Source organism: Artibeus jamaicensis, unplaced genomic scaffold (genome assembly GCF_021234435.1).
Source record: "Artibeus jamaicensis isolate MK-2021 breed Jamaican fruit bat unplaced genomic scaffold, CSHL_Jam_final scaffold_847, whole genome shotgun sequence".
NCBI lineage: Eukaryota > Metazoa > Chordata > Mammalia > Chiroptera > Phyllostomidae > Artibeus > Artibeus jamaicensis.
In genome coordinates, this window is record NW_026522057.1 from 10,517,693 (window position 1) to 10,536,525 (window position 18,833).

The window sequence follows — 18,833 nt, forward strand, 5'->3', positions numbered from 1 at the left end:
GTCCCTTCAGCTGTCAGGTTCTGACGTCACTCTGACCACACTGCCCTCAGCCTGGGGTCCAAGCTCCACTCAGACAGGAACTCCTCCAGGACCCTGACCCAGCACCCCCTCCACCTCAGCTCCCCCCTCCTCCCATCGACACCCAGCAGTGCTAGGAACTGCGGTCCCCACCCTCGCCTTGAATCCTGTCACTTCACACCACTGTGCTTTCCCTACAAGGCCCGCCCCCTCCTTCAGGACCTTCCTTTTAGCTCACTCGGCTGGCTCTCTGTTTGGCGCTATCACTGCGGCTTCTGACATCTGCTGGTTCTGATCCAGGGCTCGCCCACCTCCCCATCCTCAGAGACAGTGTGAGCCGAGAAAGGTAGGCTGGGAAGGGGCCGACGGACCGTGGTCCCGGGCTACCCGACTCCCGAGACACCAAGGACGGGGCAGAGAAGGGACCTCCACAGAACGGGAGAGCGAGTCTCTCCAATGACTTCCTCCAATGTGAACAGAAAGTCCCCTCGTGGAGGCTCCATCACGCCCACTGTGGGATGGGTCCTTCCCAAGTCCATGAGATAGCCAGGGCATGAACGGCACCCATGTCACAGGCGGATGTCAGAAGGACTTTCCTTTAAAATCCAGTGGAAACCAAAGTCCTCGGTCCACACACCTAAACCCCCCAAGGAGAAACCCGAGGCCGAAATGCTGCAAAGCAGAAAACCGTCCTGTGTGAGTGCACCTTTCAGGTTTGACCTGTCCGCCTGGCAGGCTGGCCCTAGCGGCCAACATCCCGAAAGCACAGGGTAGGCCTGGGAAGGGCGGTACCCACTGCTCCCACCTCCCTCCCGCCTCCGGCAGGCCTGGCAGCCAGAAACAAAAGGGCCTGGGAGACAATGACACAGGGACCAGTGAGCAAGGGTGAGGAAGGCCGTGTCTCTGGGAGGATCACCTTAGCAACTCACCCAGAGGTAAGGAGAGGCAGGACCCACTCCCCGAGAAAAGGGGAGTTCTTAACCCGGCTCCCAGCCCAAACAGTCTCTCATCGGAGGAGGGGCTACTTGGGCTGCCAGTTTCCAGTCTCCACCCACCTGCACCTCTCACCCACCTGACAGTAATGACAGAAATTCGCATCAAGCGCTTCAGTAAACATCCTTGCTCAAAACACACTGCCAGTTCTGAATATCCCAAGCCCTTTAATCTTTAGAATCATACAGGAGTTTTAACAGGACATAGTCTACAAAGCACCTTGGGATCCTGGCTCCCGAGTCACCTGCCCTAAGGCCGGAGGGGATTCACTGCGGATGGCGGGAGCCTCAGGCTCCGGACAGGCAGAGCTGGCCGAGTCCTGCCTCCGCCGTCTTCGGACATGTGACCCAAGCAAGTCACCCACGCTTCCCGAGCCTAGCTTTTCTCTCGTGGGCAATGGGGAGACTAGGAGCAGCTCCCTCCCAGGGCTGTTGTGAGGATTGAGACCGAGTCTGTCACGTGCTCAGCACAGAGCCTGCTGAACAGCAGACGCTCAGGAAGTACCGGCCATTTCCCTGTTGTGAACAGCGACTCAGTAATGTGAGCAGCACGTAACTGTGGCTCCTATGTTCTGCTGCGCCCACCGCGGCCCCCCCAGTCCGGATTCTCCGTTATGCCCCGCTCTCACCATAGTCCCGCTCTCCTCGGGGGGACACACCGCACCAAACACCGCCAGGCAGGAGACCGTGCGCCGGCCGCGGGCTGCGCGTGCCGCGCGTGCTGATGGGCCGCGCATGCGCGTGGACGGAGCGGAGGCACAGGGAGGTTTGGAATCACCGCTCAGCACCACTGAACTGCCTCTGACCCCTACGGGGTCGGTTTGGCTCAAACGCGGATAAAACCCTTGTAGCAACAAACGTGAGGACGGCCTGAGGACTGAGTGTAGATTTTTAACAGGAGAAAAACAAATCACACTTAAGAAAAGTGCCTTCAAGTCTGGATCCTTAGCATTTGTAATTCACTTCCGAATAACCTGGCTCATACCAAGGTAACGCCCCTGGGTACACACAAAGCTTAGGAACTGGGCATGTCTCTTTCTACCCTACATCTCAAAACCTTGGGAGATTCAAGTACACATTTCTCTCCTCTGCCATGGGGGGCGCTGTCTCCTACGCCACCTTCCCCCCTGTGTGGGTTCTCCGGTGGGCACTGAAGTGCGAGCTGTTGTTGAAGTCTTTGCCGCACTCCAGACACTTGTAGGGCTTCTCCCCGGTGTGGATCCTCTGGTGGATAATAAGACTGGAGCTCTGGTTGAAGCATTTCCCGCACTCTCTGCACCTGTAAGGCTTCTCCCCCGTGTGAATCCTCTGGTGAGTAATGAGATTGGAACGGTCACGGAAGAACTTCCCACACTCGAGGCACTTGTAGGGCTTCTCCCCCGTGTGCACTCTCTGGTGCGTGATGAGCTTAGAGCGCTCGCCGAAGCACTTGCCGCAGTCCGAGCACTGGTAGGGCTTCTCCCCGGTGTGGGTTCGCTGGTGGTTGGCCAACGTGGAGCTCTTGCTGAAGCTTTTCCCACACTCCGCACACTCATATGGTCTCTCCCCCGTGTGGATCCTTTGGTGACTGATGAGGGCAGAGCTCTTGGAGAAGGTTCTTCCGCATTCACAACACTGATAGAGTTTCTCCCCTGAGTTGGCGCTGCGCAGTGCAGGGGAGTTCAAGTTCTTCCTGGCACTTGGAGGTTGTTCCGGGGCTGTCTCCTCCGCCAGGTTCCTCCAGGGAGCGCCAAAGGGCCTACTCCGGCAGAAGTTCTCACCAGGCTCACTAGGGCAGTGAGGACTTCCGCCCACGTGGGCTCTCTGACGTTGCAGAAGGTCTGTGCTCCAGCCAAAGCTTTCCCAGCACGCCCCACACACACAGGGGTCTCCCCCTGTGTGGACTGTCTGCTGAGCTGCAAGACTGGAGGGGTCACTGCAGCTCTTCCCACTCCCGAGGCATCTGTAGGGCTTCTCTCCAGCGTGAATTGTCTGGTGGGTGTGGAGGTCAGAGGGGTCCCTGAAGCCCTTCTCACACTGGAGGCACTGGCAGGGCCCCTCGCCTACATGTGTCCGCTGGCGGGCGATGAAGGGGGTGGGCTGACTGCAGCACCTCATGCGTGGGTTGCACTGGTGGGGTTTCTCTGCAAGGTACAGGCCTTGGTGGTCAATAAGCCTTTCTAAGTCATCTTCAGAGGAACCCTCTTCCTGCTGGTCCCGTGGCTGACTTCCCGACTGCTCTTCCCCTCCGTCTTCACTCTCGCTGTCCTCCCCCAAACGGGCAGGGGGGCGGGCCACCTCTGTAGCACGTGTTGATAACGTACCAGGCAAATCCTCAAAAATGTCTTGCTCTGAACTCTGGTCGTCGTCCTCATGCCTCATCTCAAAACCTGAAAGAGCGAACAGAAATGTAGTTTTTCATTCATTAGTCAGTGTCAAATTATTTATGTATCTGTATCTTGTGCCTTACAAATTTGGCTACCATGAATTTGCATCTTGTATTTGCCCTCATCCCGCTGCGTACACCTCCTCCTTCTGGGAGTCAGTACGTCCTATGGCAGGTGAGACTGAATAAACTCTGTAACTGCACAAACAAATCCCAGCAGAACCCAGATCTGACTGCTTGTACCATTTAGGGACTACACTATGCCAGACACAGTCTGAGCAAAGCACAAACACTTTTCCTGTTCCTTTCCTTTCTGGTTTAGTCCAGAGACAAGATAAGAGCCTGCTCCCTCACTGTCGGTGTGCTTGCAGATTTTGTGGACATCCCAACACTCCATGCTTACCGATGTCTGGGGTTCTCGGACGCGGGGTTGGAGGTTTGCCGGCATCTTCACCTGCCACCTCACCCCAGGCCTCCAGATCAGCAGCCTCTGTACTGCTCCGCCCAGACGCAGGGAGGCCCGCTGCCTCCCTGACGGTTCCCACGGCTCTGACCGCAGTCCGTGCCCTCACCAGTGAGTCCAGCTCCTCATAGAAGGGGCAGGTCCCCGGTGGGTGGCTGCTCTTGGCTTTCCGGTAGCTTCGAAGGAGGTTTTTGAACCTGTAGCGACACTGCTCCAGTGTCCGCAGGAAGCCCTGTGCACACAGCCGCTCTGCAATGGCCCGGTACACCTGGCTGTTCTGGTGACAGGTGCGAAGCTTTTCGGGAAATGGGGACTCACTGAGGATGGTCAGGAAGGCCTTGGTTTCCTCGTAGCCCCAGTGCACACCTGCTGTCAGGAGTGAAGTTCAGAACTGTGAGACTTAAAGAGACTTGCCTGGGTCATCAGGGATCGGGGTCACCTGCCTGTTAAATGCCTAGAACACGGGCACCTCAGACATTGTCTGGGTACCTGGGGCACCAACAAAGAACCTACCCTGGCCTCTCAGGGCTCTGCCAGAGCTCTCCAAGCCCCACTCCTTCAAAGAGATTCTACGAGTCTTGGCTAAAGGGAAGGACTTACATGTCCACATTACAGCAGGTGACTACACTCCCCTGGCTTCAGCTGACTGGTTCAGGGAAAGGCCTGCAACTGGGATACAAGAGACTCTCTCTATCCATTCAATACACATGCTCAACTTATATCCATGAACTTTCCTTGTAACAAATATGGGAACTGAGAATCCCTCAAGACATGAAGTTCAAATAATCACATTAAGAGTCCAACTGAGAGCCCTGGCTGGTGTAGCTCAGTGGGTTGAGCACGGGCCTGCGAACCAGACGAACACAGTTCGATTCCCAGTCAGGGCACATGCCTTGCAGGCCAGCCCCCAGCAGGGGAGACACGAGAGGCAACCAAACATCGATATTTCTCTTCCTCTCTCCTTCCCTTCCCCTCTAAAGATAAATGAATAAAATCTTAAAAAAAAAAAGTCCATCTGAGGATGCGCCTCCTCTGTGGGAGGAAGAAAAGAAAGCGGCGAATAAAAGCAAGAGGCCTGTTCTCAGTTCCTCTGCAGGTACGTGATGCAGCCAGGGAGGCAGCTGGACGGAAAACCGCAGAGAAGGAAGCCAGAGCCCAGCCTCTACCCGACAGCCCTGCCTCCCTTCGACCTTGAGCTAAGACGCCCCACCTCTCAGGCTGCAGTGCTCCCGCGCTGACGGTGGCTCGGGCACGTCCCAAACACTGACTGCTCGGCTACGCGCTGCCATGACCTCTGCTCTGCTGAGTATTTCACTCAGTACTTTCTTCAACTAACCTGACGACCTGTGACAACTTGTGAAATCATGGCTGATGTGCTTGTACACATTAAAGGTTTCCTTATGCAACACCTACAATCATCCTCATATGCACTTTGAGAAACACCAAATTAGCTAAGGTCCCTCAGGACTTTAAAAAGGGCTGTGTCTATAGCTCAGGAAGCTGAGAGCTGGTCACAGAAGAGAGCAGAAGTCTGCGGGTGACTGAAGGAACTCAGCGCCTCACTCCAGCAGCATCAGTCCAGACTTCTGTGCCCTGGGCTCAGGGAGCGGAGGCCTGGCTGGTAGGAGGGTTGGAATCTGGACCTGATTAAATGCCTGTGTTCTTACCAATACGACTCTGGAACAGAGCCGGACCCCCCGGAACCCTGGGCCCCGGGACGGACTCATCAATGGCCAGGTCATCACCGTTACAGTCCTCTGCTGCTTCCTCTGGCTCCCAGCTCCCTTCCTCTTGCTCCTCCATCTCTGCATCACTATCCCCCAGCCTGGGGAGGGCCGCAGCCTTGCCTGGGCCGTCTGTGGCTCTGATGGCTGTCCGCGCCCTCACCAGGGCCTCCAGCTCCTCGTAGAAGGGGCAGGTCCCCGGTGGGTGGCTGCTCTTGGCTTTCCGGTAATTCCGCAGGAGGTTTTTGACCCTGTAGCGACACTGCTCCAGTGTCCGCAGGAAGCCCCGTGCCCTCAGCCGCTCTGCAATGGCCCGGTACACCTGGCGGTTCTGGTGACAAGTCCGGAGCTTTTCCGAGAAAGGGGACTCACTCAAAATTGCCAGGAAGGTCTTGGTCTCCTCGTAGCCCCAGTGCACGCCTGACACCTTCGAGTCCTCCACGTCCCACTGGCACTGTTCTTCCCAGGCCTTCGAGTCCCTCCAGGCCAATGCTGGAGCTGCTTTTATCCGCTCACTAACCAGGCCACAATCCGCAGTGTTCCTTTTTCCAGCACTTTTAAGACTTGGACCCCGAAATTCTAGTCCTTGCTCTTGCTGGGAGATGACATTTGGTTTTGAAACTAGAACCCCTATATAAAAAGAAATGGTAGAAATGATTCGTTGAGCAGAGTGCTTGTCCAAAACGTCACTGAAACATGTTTCCCTGTGAAAGGTCGATGGGAAACCCCCACGCTGATCCCATCCAATGTGCGGAGGGTTAGAGAAAGGTAACAGGAGCCCTTCACCGGAAATGCTCATCCGCCTGTTTGCTCGGTTCATTTGCTTTTTGGCTGTTGTGAAACAGAGCACACCAGAAGGAAGTCACTGCAGTTGGTCCGCAGATGGGCACGTGACTTAAACTGGCCCAATCAGAATGAATGCAATGGCTGGAGCGAAAGTCTCCATCTCTCTCTGTATGTATGTGTGTGGTGTGTGTCCTCTCTTACTAGGAAACTTGTGGCCTCAATTGCCATTGGCATCTATCTCTCTCTCGACTTTGACACACAGTGGCTTGAATATAAAACTGAGACAGAGGACGGCAGAGCAGAGAGAAAGGAAGAACCAGGCTGCTGCTGAGCCCATCTGCACTGTGATTGGAGCACGCCCTCCTGTGCACTTCCAATAATATGAGAAAGTCAAATTCTCATTTTCTACAACAGTTCGCTATATTTATAGGACTGCTGTCCCAACAGTACCCAATCATAACAAAATAGCAAGTCTTTAATTACATAAATATTTAAAGAATGCTAGAAAAAGAGCTTAGAGCTAAAAGAGGCCTCAAGGTTATCTAGTTCAGCATTTTGCAAAGTTTGCCCCTTTGAACGCGATTTTCACCAGATACCACATGTAAGGGGGGGGGTTCACGCTGCTAAGCGAGTGGCCAGCAAGCTTCTAGTGTCTGACACGGGTGAGTGAGACCTGTCCCCCACTATGCCCGGCCCAGGGAAGCAGAGCACCACTATTCGGCTTCCTGTGCAGAGGTGCCCGCGGGAGAGGCGTCTGTGGGGGTCACGTGGGCCTCAAGTGTGTCGAGCCCTGTGACCTGCATTTCTCACTGCAGTTCAGCACATCAGTCCCATGGGCTTAGCTCACTAGTGTGCCCCGAGAGATGGATCCTGTTTGATGCTGAGTGGCCTGGACTTCTGAGACGGCAGGCAGGACCCACCCTTGCACCCGGTGAACATACTGAGGAAAGGAAGGGACCAAGCCCTGGGAGGGCAGGCTCTCAGGAAGGCCAGCCCACCAGCCTCCGTCCAGGCCGACTGCACTCCCCACACTCCAACCCTGCCCCCACAGTGCTGGCTACAAAAAGCTTGTCCTCCCCCTATGTCTGAAGTTCCACAGATTCACAGAGGCATGAATCTTAGGGGAGTGATAAAGGCTCCTTGGGAACTGAGTGCACCAGAAACCCAGAGTCTTCTTCAGCGGCCACTATTCCTTACCCAGGGACACGCCGTTTGCACAGCTGTCTCCAGGGGGGTCCTTGTGAAACTCCTTCTCAGCATGTCTGCCAGGGCCCAAGGTCTCCTGTGAGATGTACAAAAGAAAGACCTCAAATGTCACAGCCCGGGAACCCCACGGGGTCCCAGGAAAGGTAATGGGAATACAGAGGAACTGGGTGTGAGTCCAGCACCGTAAGCAGCAGCATGACCACGGAGAGGCCCGGCGGACGGCGGGGGGAGGGGCAGAGGCTGACACCCCGTGCCCTGTTGCTGAGGGAGGCCACAGAGAAGGACTATGGCAGACAGACGCGGCACAGGAGAAGTAATGACAGGAAAGGAAACACAGAGAGCCGCTTACCTGGGACTCGGCTGTCACCTCCCAACCTCCAGTGCTCCCCATCTTTGGGAGAGTAGGGACTCGGGGAGTGAGGGCAGCTAAGGAGAAGAAAAAGTCTCTGAAGCCCAAGCTCTGGCAGCCAGAGAACCACCCCCTGTCCAGCTTTCCAAACGCCCCGCTCGCGTCCGACTGAGATGATCTCTGAGCCAGGGCAAACTTCCCCTTCTCCCTCCCTCCGAGGGAATCTAGTGCCCAAGCTGCCTCGAGTGGTGTGCCACGTGGGAGGTGCCAGCCCCAGCTCCCAGAGCACCACCTCGCCCCAGTGCCAGCGCGGACCCGCTTCGTGACTCAGCACAGAGGGGACGAGCTGACATCACTGGGAGCTGCATCTCCTTTAACATAAACGCTGCCGTGCCTCGCTTCTCAGTGTGTCCGAGAGACACTACTCCACCCCTTGCCTTGAATTCAGTACATCCCTCCTCCCCACGTACCCTTCCTCCGCACCCCTCCTTCTTGAGGTGCCCTGATTTTTGGTACTCACCACTCTCTTTCAAGGCCGGGGGCGCCATCTCGGTGTCTAGATGCTTGGGGCGGCCAGGGCACGGACTCCTCTCCCACTGCCTCCGGGTCTGTCTCTCAGGCCAGTGACCCACTGAATGTGGCCGAAAGCCCCGAGGTTCTGGCATTGCCTTCAAGGACCTGGCCTCTTCTCCACACAATTTCAGTTCCTACACAGACAGTCAAAATTCCCAATCATCAGTTAAGACCCAATTTTGGCAGGTAGGAAATGTTCTTTGGAGCACAACTATGACCCAGAGGTCAAAAGGCTCTTTTTTTAAGACCCGAAGATGATTCAAAGTGTGACAACGAAGCCGTCAGCCCAACGTCGGTAACAGACCCGCATTCACGCCCACTGTCTCGGCACAGGGCGCTGGCTGTCCAAGTGTCTCGATGAGGCCGCACTGCTCAAGGCACTTCTGTGTTGTAAAGAGATGAGTTAAGTAAACACTGTAGATAATTTCAAAGATAATCTCTAAGCATCTAAAACAGGCTGTTTAATTTTTAAGTTGCCCAAAAAGAAAAAAGAAAGAAAAAAAGGTACCAGGTATGCATTAAAAAGCAAAGAAATGCATAAAAGCAGATACAACTGTAACTCTAAATAACGTACTTATTCTAACTATTCCTGCCGAAGGCAAAGAAAATCCAAAACTAAACATACGAAAAAAGGAGGGACAAAGAATTACAAGTGGGATTTTAAGATGAGAGAGAAGTTTCAGAAAGGCGCACCTCTCTTAAAACGGAAGGACAGGGACTCGACCTCCAACGAAAACCAAAGAGGCAATTTTAATTTCAGTGTGGAAGTTCGGGTAAAAAAGTGCTCAGAGATACAGAGAACATATACAAAACCAAAGGAATAGTCAGTTAAGAGGGGACATCACCCAATTCAGCACTATCAACCATACAACTAATTTCTTCTCTCTCTGTTGGTTGCAAATTCAGAGGTAGAGGCCCAGATGTTATTTCCTGGCCCTAAACCCCCCAGACATAACAAGTTCAATTGCCTTAGAGACACACTCCACTTTTAAAAATGTATTACAGCCCTGGCTGGTGTGGCTCAGTGAATTGAGAGCTGGCCTGCAAACAGAAAGCACCGGTTCGATTCCCAGTCAGGGCACGTGCCTGGGTTGTGGGCCAGGTCCCCAGTGGGGGGTGTGCAAGAGGCAACCATTCTTTGACGTTTCTCTCTCTCTCCTTCTCCCTCCCTTCTCCTCTCTCTAAAAATAATAAATAAAACCTACAAATAAAAAAATGTAGTTCAATGTCTTCAATAGGTATTTCCAACACTCACATGGTTCAGAAACAGAAAGCAGACATAAAGGTATATTCAGTGAAACAGCCCAGCCCCTCCTCCGCCCCACCCCTCCCCACCGGTCCGCACTCTTTTCCTGCCCCTCTCAGAGACTCCCTACGTACAAGCAACTGTATAATGCACACTCCCATCCCTTCCCCGTTTTGACAGCAACAGCACGTACTGCAGGTCTGTGGACAGTAACAAACGCACCACTCCCGTGGGGGGTGCTTATCCATAACGAGGGAGGCTATGGGAGTTACCAGCCTTGCAACGTAAGATCGTAAACAAGATCGTAAACTACAACGTACGTACGCTTCTGGGGGTGGGGGAACAAGCTACCTATTTATCCATTCGTTTTGACACTTGTGAGCCTCAGGAGCAAGTGGGAAAGTTAAAAACCAGAAGTCACAGGACAAAATGCATTACAGAGAAGGTTTCTTCACCCTATTATTTTTTAGTCTTCAGCTCACAATGGGTATGATTTGAGAATTTTTGGTATAGTCCAACCCTCTCACCTCACAGATGCAGAATCATAAAGACCTTGATTTAAGTCAGTTCTCATCTCTGGGTCTCACGTTCTTCTGCTTCCAGCCCTGAAGTCCTAAGACTTCCATCTGTCTCCTCACCGCCACGAGACAAATAACTGCGGGGCACACTAACGTAAGGTGTGTTCCCTCACACTTGTTCTGTTAAAGCTGGATAACAGTACCTGTCTCGTGAAATTGTGGAAGGAGTAAGTGAGTTAATACACAGAAACCACTCAGAACAACGTCTGGTACGTAGTCACGCTCAAGAAATGGCAGTTGTTCAATAGCAATTATTATTTTAGCAACCATTAACCTTGTCACGGCCCCACGGCCGTGCCTGGCCCACTTCTGGAGAACAGACTGTTTGCCTCACCCGCTGTCCTGCAGCCCGGGCCTCCCGGTGCCAATCCTCCACCAGGGCCACCGCCTCCTCGCCGCTCTCAGGGTGGCGGGCCTGCACCCAGGCCCGGGCCTCCCTGGGTAAGATAGTCAGGAACTGCTCCAGCACCAGCAGCTCCAGGATCTGCTCTTTGAGACGGATCTCTGGCCGCAGCCAGCGACAGCAGAGCGCCCAGAGCTGGCTGAAGGCCTCATGGGGTCCGGATGCATCCCTGTACTGGAACTGCCTGAAGCGCTGGCGGGAGACCTCAGGGCCAGGGACAGGGTCTCGGTCCTTCGCCTGAGGTCTGGATTCTGATCTCCAAGCGTCCTCCTCCAATTTCACAATCAGGAGTTCTTCCAGATCTGGTGGGGGAGAGACCTGGGCCTGGGATTCCAGGGCTACAGCCATGCTCCGTCCTGGACGCCTCCCTTCAGCTGGGCTGTCCTCACCCGACGTCTTCCTGCATCTACGGTGTGTCCTTCAGGAGGGTCCTGGGAGAGGAAGTGCTTTCCACGGCTCTGAACACAGAAGGACAAAGGACAGTGAGCAAGAGGACCCAGGAGCCGCACCTCCCTCACTTTCCCCACACTCGCCACTGCCACTGAAGGGGGCGGTGGTGCTAAAGGATGTTGTGTTCCACGAACAAGAAGTTAGGCCACAGTCTGGCCCCAAACCAGAGCCAGCAGTGTTAGACCCTCCAGGGCACGCTGCACACCTCAGCCTGGCATCAGGCCTCCATGATCTAGTCCCAGAGAAGCCTTCCCCCCTCTACACACGTCCCAAGTCTGCCCTTCCCTCCAGCTGGGATCCAAACGCCACCCCTCCGGAAGGCCTTTCTCCCTGGGCCGTGAGGCTTCAGTCTTCCTCCAAGAGTACTCTCCTTGCAAAGTCCCTCGCTCACGCTGTACTCCCCCTGGTCATCCTACTCGCCTGGCAGTTTTCACCACCTCTAGGACTCCTCAAAACTGTGACCAGGACCCAGCTGCAGACCTCCAGACCCCCAAACCTAACCACCTACAAGACACTTCCACTTGACTGTCTCTTAGGCACTTCAAACTCATTGGGTCAAAAACTGAATGCATCGTTTTCTCTGGCAAGCCTGTCTCTTTCCTGGAGCTGCCCGTCCAACACAGGCACCCCTTCCGTCAGCTCAGCCAGGCCGGAAACCTGGTCGTCATCATTCTCCAAGACCCTCCTCATCCAGCTCACCACCAAACCGTGTCCGCAGGGCCTTCTAACCACTTACATCCCCGGTGCCACCCCCTCAGTCCAGAGACTCACCACGCTCATCACTAGATCAGCATCTTCTCTCTCGTCCCTGCCTCCACTCCCCTCACCCAACCCCTGGCCCCTTCTTTTCGCAACAACCAGACTAGACCAAAATATGACCGTGTCACTTCCTGCTCAGCACCCTTCAGTGGCCTCCCATTTCCCTCAGGATCAAGTACGAACCTTGCCCAGACCTCGCTGCTTCACCGTGCTCCTGCCAGTCACGGTGTTTCAGCTGCACAGGCTGCAGCTCCTGCATGGCGCTGCCCTCTGATCGGGCCACACGCTGGGGTCTCCATTGGGAACAGCCTCTGCCCTTTCTTCTCCTTGCCCGGCCTCAGCTTAAATTGTACTTTCCCAAGATCCAGTCCTCAGACTCAAGCTCCCACGCCCCCGTGTGTTTTCTGTGTCGTCACCCAGATCATATGTGACAATCACCTACCCTCCAGATCACAGGCTGCCCTCAGGGGCCTGGCCCAGTGCTTCGCACACACAGGAAGCACTCAGGGGACAGCAACTCAGCTACTGACAGCCCTGTGTCACGGAGCAAGGATTATAATCAGGCCTTCCTAGGCAAACTAGATGAAAGAACCATGACCTTCCTCAGGCCAGAAGGAATCCTTTTCTCCTCTTTATTTCCATCGCTGTGACACTGGCCACTTGCTAGGCTGTATCACAGGGATGTGTGTACATATGTGTGTCCCCAGAGAGGTTACAGCCTCACTGAGGGCAAGGGACAGAGCTGACCTCTCGTTTTCACACCTCCCCGCCCCACAGCCACAGCAGTGCGGTGCACACTGAATACACTTGGAGACGTCGGAGGCTGCGACCTTCACACAGCCGAGACCCCAACAACACTCACGCTCGGTCATCTGGGAAAACGAGCTCTCTGTGTCACTCCCGACAAATCCAGATGACGTAAACCATGCCTGCTCAGAGGCTCTCAGCAGCGCCCACGTGGGAATGACCCAGCTGAGCTAAGTGGAGGGAGGATGGTGCTTTGGTTTTAGGCCATCTGACTGGACTGTCTAGAAACAAGGCAAGGACGATGAAAAAACAAAGGCCCGTCCTAAAGTCCTCTACATACTTAGGGACACAACTCATGACCACCTGGCAACTTCCTACATGTCCTTCACCTCTCAGCTCAATGTCGTCTCACCGGTTAAGACCTCCTTGACATGCTCTTACCATGCCCTTCCCCCTGCCTGCTCTCCAAGAATCGCCTCCCCAAGCCTGCATTCCCTAAGCAAAGGGCACATACCTCGAATACATGCGTTTCCTACACAACTGCAGTTCATGTTCTTACACCTGACAGCCCCGTTAGGTTGTGTTACCAGGGTCAGCACTAAATCCTACTCATTTCTGTGTCCACAGTGCCCATCCCAGTGTCCGATAAATAGCAGGGCCCTCGGAAGTTTTGCTGCCTTTTATTAAAACAGTAAAGGTGGTACACTAAAAACCTAACGGGCTATGAAGATCCATAATTTATATCACGCTAAAGAAATTAACCTTTCATGAAATCTCTTCTTTAACCACAGCCCCTTAATCATGCACTAATCTAAACACATTTGTGTTCCTGCCATCTGCAGAATCCCGCTATGTCCCCTGCACAGTACTGTGAGCTGGAGAGCGGCGGTAACTGGGGCAGACAGTCTCTGCCTTCACAGAAGTTACAGTCTAATAAGAGACAGTGAATGAGCAAAATCAGCACCCTCTACAGAGAGAGCCCTTCAGCAACACGGGCAGTGGGTACTCCCACCAGCCCGAAGCCCAGGGTCACAGATAACAGGTATTTTCTTCTGGAACGACTTGAAAGTCCCAAAGGTTATTTTCAAATACAAACCTGAGGATTATTCTCCTACTCTCTTTCATATGAACAGCAGCTTACCCACAAGGGGCAGTCAATGCAGCCAGCCAACATCAGGGTGGCTTCACACAGGGAAAAAATGGACACGGGCATTCCTGTGCTGAGACTGCCAGGAATCTCTGGGTTGTCACTAGAAGCAGCAACCTCCAAGAGACCCTATTTACTGAGTGCCCACGGTGCCAGGCCTGGTGCTAAGTGCCCCTAGTCATCATCTCACCGAATCCCCCAGCCAAGGGAGTGCTGGTGCTGGGCTGACACTGATGTGTAACTCACACGTGTTAACTGCACACAAACATCAGGAAAGGGAAGAAAGGCCAGGATTTAAACAGTGCACCAGTCCCATTCACTATGTGTCTCTTCCAGAGTGAGCAGCGGTGACGTGATGACGCCCATGACTCTGCTGGTCCCTGGGCTGGTCCCAGTTCCCTCGAGTATCCCTCCCACCGACTGTGAGCAGCGTCCTTCTACAGCACCACCTGTATACACAAGCCAACTCTTTCATCTAGTGTTCAACCAAGAAAACCCAGCTGTCTGGTTAGCTTATCGAAAGACTGCGTGTTGGTTTCTACATGGCTCCTTGCCCAAGGCTATTCAAGCTGTGGTTTTGGGCTAAATGTGATTATCACCTTCCATGCTGCCTTTAGAAAATCATTATCCTGTGAGGTCTGTATGACCCTACTATATCTTTAATGTACACATATGGAATTTTTTCTATGGAAAAAATTCACTTAAGGTTATACAACCATCAAGTGGAACAGTCGAAATATAAGCCCAGATTCGTCTTCTCCAGTCATTTTTTTATCCACACCATGCTGCCTCCTCTAGGTCTGCCAGTCCTGCAAAGTCCCGAGAAGACGGCATGGAGAGTGGGAAGGACACGGAGGCAGGAGGGAACAAATCCGGGCTCTAGCTCCACTCCTGCCATTTACCAGCTGTGTGACTTTGGGCAGGTCATGTGGCTTCTGGACTGCAGCCTCTCTGGACTGCAGCGGACAGCCCGACACTACTCACAGTTGCCCAGGTTCCCCACTTAGTACAATGGGAGTAGAGCAAAGGGACGGGGAGACTAAAATCAGTGGCTACGAATTTCAATGGCTAGAGGCCAGGCAATGTCAGTGAGTAAATGAGTGGAGTGGGGACTGTGCTCCTAGGGAACACCAGAGGGACCGCTGGCTCAGTGTCCACAGGCCACCTAATTTTTCTAGATCAGAGCTCTAGATTTTTAAATGGTGGCAACCTACTCAAACTTGTTTCAAACACCCTGAAGATTAAATTAGCATGATGGAAGGCTTCTTTCAGCATGGGCTGTCATTTTGGCAGCTTTCAGCTGAGTGATCTAAAAGGTCTCCTCCAATCTCCAGGAAGCCCTAAAAAAAGGGTACAGATTCTCCTAAGTAATGAAGATTGGTGTTGGCTGCTGTCAGAATCAGGATACCTTTACAAACACAGCGAAGCTCAGAGGCATCCTGGCTCCTGGGGTCGTGAGTATGGATGTGGACAAGAACCCACCCAGTGAACAGTGGGGTAGGAAGAGATCTGCTCCAGTCTCATGGGAAAAGCCAAGACTGGTCTGTGACCTCCAAAGGAAAAAAAAACTGGGAGTTCCACGAAGGCTTTCAAGCTCATTTGGATGATGGTCCAAGCTATTGCTTAAGTAGCCTGACCTCCCATTTAAAGACATAAACCAGGGAAAGCAAATAGGTTCCATTTAAAGCACCAATTGCATTCAACTGTGCTGAGGACTCGAAATCCCACATGAATGTGTTGTGACCAATTAGCTACGTCTGCCAGGCACAGGAAACGGAAATGGCAGCACACGTTCCACGTATTTGCCACCCATGGCTTAAACTCCCAGAGGCACCATAGGCAATGAAACAGCTTCCAGCAAAAACAGCCTTCACAGGCAGAAGACTAAACTCATGCCCCTAGAAACCCACCGGAAGTAGCACCTTTCAAGCCTGGTATAGCAAAGCTCACCCGGGATTGTCTTTAGTTACACATTCATCAAGTATTTACTAGGCAGTGGGGAAACAGAGGTGACTCAGAAACTGTCCCTGTCCTAGAGATGCTGACAGTCTAGTCAAAGAGAAAAAGGAAAAAAAAAAAAAGCACAGATAATGATGGTCAAAATGTGGGAAAGAGTTCTGTGGGAGCTAGGGGTGAGAGGAAACTTTATCTGCTTAAGGCAACTGAACAAAGTAACATTTGAGTTGGTTCTTGAAGGAAGAATAGCTCCCTTGACAGAGAATAGGGAGGGGAGGGAGTGTATCTGAAAGAGACAACAGCATACATAAGGGTGGGAAACCAAACAGCCTTCTCAAGAAATGGGGAAAACCTTGGGAGCCCTGGAGTGTGAGGTACACGAAGATTAGGCAGCGAAGTAGTTTATGAAGGATCTTCAATATCAAACTGAGGTGTTTGGACTCAGTTCTATCAATGATGAGTGGGTGTCAAGGAAGGTTTTTAAAGTCAAAGGCATAATCAGATTTGTGGATTAAACGGATCGCACTAGGTACAATGTGTTTGTCCAAGCTGGGAGGTGAAAAGATAGAGGCTTCAGTAAAAACCCGACAAAGAAAGAGCAGATTCAAGACACATTAAGGAAACTGAAGGATCTGAAGATCCCTGGATGTGGAAGAATGCAAGAGAATTCAGAAGGCCCCTGGGTAAAGCAGATGATGGTGCCATTCACTTCCATCAGTCCCAAGGAAAGAGGTGCAGGTTTGCACAATAGCCAGTCCCACCCACTGGGTTCCAGGAGTCACAACTACTAGAGAACATGTAAGGGGGTATCAATTGAGATGTCTGTTCTAGGTGGGCAGGTAAAGACTTGTACGATATTTTTAAGGTTGGGCTTCAAGCTCAGGCCATCTTATTTTCACTTCTTGCCAGGGCCCTAGAACTCTCTCTCCTTCCCTCTGTGGTCTCCTGGCCCTTCTACGACGCTCCCACCTCTAGACCCTCTCTCGGTGGCCTCACCTACAGATCTAAGACGGTCCTCAGTCCCAGGGGTGCTCTATCTCCCTCCTCATCCCCAACCCCCTCTATGACCCTTCTTCCCATCTCCGGAGGCTTCATCCTCTGACCACTCCTCACACTCCCCCCACCCACCCACCCACCAAAGCTTTTCTCCCCTCTCACCTTCCCCGGTCCCCTCTTACACCACCACCTCCTAAGTCTCCAGCCCAGAGCCTGAGTCTCAACTGCCCCCGCCCCGCCACCCGGACTCACCAACCGAGCTACCCACTTCACAACGGGGCGGAAGTGCTCCAGAGCTCGCGCAGGGAATGCTGGGACGCGGAGTCCAAACGACACCTCCCCGGAATGGACCGTCAGAGACTACAACTCCCAGAAAGTACCGCGTGAACTCCGTTTACTGCCCGGGAGAAGTCGTTAGCCAATAGATGTGGCACTTTCTCCCGTCCCCGGCACCGGAACAAATCGGAACAGGATCTAAGCGGGAGGGTGGGGCCTGTTGTGATCCTGGGTCCTTTCCACAGGTTCTGGAAAATGACACTGCCCAGTAGGCGGGCATTCAAGCTGAGGGGGCGGGGCCTGTTGAAGGGGCAAACCGGGAGCCTTAGGCCCGAGAGAGATCAAAGCAGAAACAATACGAAATGAGGGAAAAAAAGAAAAAGAAATAAGGAGAGAGGGTGTCTAGAGGTGACCGGACTGGTGGGCAGGAGAGAGTTGGACAATTGTAGTTCAATTTCCAGCTTATACTTAAGCTGAATGACTTTGGCTCAACTGTGAATCGCGCTTGCTTTACTTGTAAAACAAGGATAATAACAACATCAGAGTCTACAGGTTTTTGTGAGGCTTCAGTGAATGATACAACTAAAACGATTAGCTCAGGGCCTGACTCCTGAAAATACACAGCGAATATTAGCTATTATTATGTAAATCAGTTAGTACAGAGCTTGCAACTTGGTGTGTATTAGAAGAATGTTAATCATCGTTAGAATAATAATAATCTGAATACTTTTAATGTAAAATCAGTTGTTTTGTACTTTGGGGTATTAGCAATCTAATATGAGGTTGAGAATGTGGTTTTGAAGTCAGACATGGATCCAAATTCCAGCCTAACTATTTCCTAGCTGTGTGGCCTTAAACAAATCACTGCATCTCTTCTGTCTTTGGTTTTTGCATCCTTAAAATGCAGGTGATACAACAGAACCTACGTTGCAGGTGTTGTGAAGATTAAATGAGATAATGCAAGTAAAGCATGGACTTTGGAGTCAAGCTACTTGTGTCTGAAACTTATTTTCAAACGCAAGATGCAGGCCTTGCCACTCACTAGCTGTGAAACATTGGGCAAATTAATTCACCTCTTTATGCCTCAGTTTTCTCATCTGTAACACGGGAATTAAAATAATGGCATCTACCTGATAGAGTTGGTGAGAAATAAATGGAGAAAAGTACGTAAAGAACTTGACACATGGCTAGCAGAAGGAGTCTAATAATTATTAGCTATTATTATTTTACTAATAGTTATGAGACTTCAGGGAAATTGACAGTACCTGGTACATGGCCCAGTGCTCCATACATGTTGGCTATTGTTAAAATTGGTGGAATTCTATATCTTAGTTTTAAAGACTCAGTTCAAAGTCCTTCTCTGTGAAACATGTTCCAACCTACTTGTATTAACAACTCCTGTGGTTTTACCCAGTGAAAGGAGCAGCAACCCGTAAGCACTCCTTGTTACTGAAGTATCACAGCACTATGAGGTGGATATTATTACCTCCAATTTACAAGGAGGAAATGGGGGCTTGGACAGGTGTAGTGACCGCTCAAGGTCACATAGCCAATAAGTGCAAGGCCTGGGATTTGAACCTGGGCATGTGACCTGAAAGGTTTCTTCTCAGCCTCATGCTGCATAAAGAAAATTTCACCAGTGGAGGGGCTGGTGTGATGTGAGTGGAGAGAGAGACAGTTCTGCAGTGTGAGGTGCTGAGAGGGCTGGAGACGTTGGAGAGAGTGTCCAGATCTGAAGCTGGAAAGTCAACTTTGCAGGGTCAGGTAAGGACATTCATTTCAGGATCATCAGCCCTGAA

At 52.3% G+C, this 18,833-nt stretch overlaps 1 protein-coding gene across 5 annotated transcripts; it reads right to left on the reverse strand.

Moving 5' to 3' along the window:
* Positions 1-1,881: 1,881 nt before the first annotated feature.
* ZSCAN20 (zinc finger and SCAN domain containing 20) lies at positions 1,882-17,065 on the reverse strand. Of its 5 annotated transcripts, none has more exons than XM_037149630.2 (8): positions 17,011-17,065; positions 10,635-11,161; positions 8,424-8,610; positions 7,904-7,980; positions 7,546-7,630; positions 5,506-6,192; positions 3,779-4,207; positions 1,882-3,379 (listed from the first exon to the last, which is right to left on the reverse strand). In XM_037149630.2, the coding sequence occupies exons 2-8, from the start codon at positions 11,049-11,051 to the stop codon at positions 2,121-2,123; spliced, it is 3,141 nt and encodes a 1,046-aa protein (XP_037005525.2). In that variant the 5' UTR covers positions 11,052-11,161; positions 17,011-17,065; the 3' UTR covers positions 1,882-2,120. The 5 variants fall into 5 exon arrangements, with proteins under 5 accessions (XP_037005525.2, XP_053516604.1, XP_053516603.1 ...); XM_053660629.1 differs by lacking the exon at positions 17,011-17,065 and adding an exon at positions 12,096-16,806 and having other exon boundaries at positions 3,779-4,204; XM_053660628.1 differs by lacking the exon at positions 17,011-17,065 and adding an exon at positions 12,096-16,806.
* Between the last annotated feature and the right edge of the window lie 1,768 nt (positions 17,066-18,833).

Bases quoted from the DNA above. Each gene is read 5' to 3' on its own strand.
- ZSCAN20 (XM_037149630.2), bottom strand. From the start codon at position 11,051: ATGGCTGTAGCCCTGGAATCCCAGGCCCAGGTCTCTCCCCCACCAGAT. The intron at 6,193-7,545 runs GTAAGGAATAGT...CTTTTTATATAG, and splicing joins TGCAAACGGCGTGTCCCTGG to GGGTTCTAGTTTCAAAACCA. The intron at 4,208-5,505 runs GTAAGAACACAG...CACTCCTGACAG, and splicing joins TCTGTTCCAGAGTCGTATTG to CAGGTGTGCACTGGGGCTAC.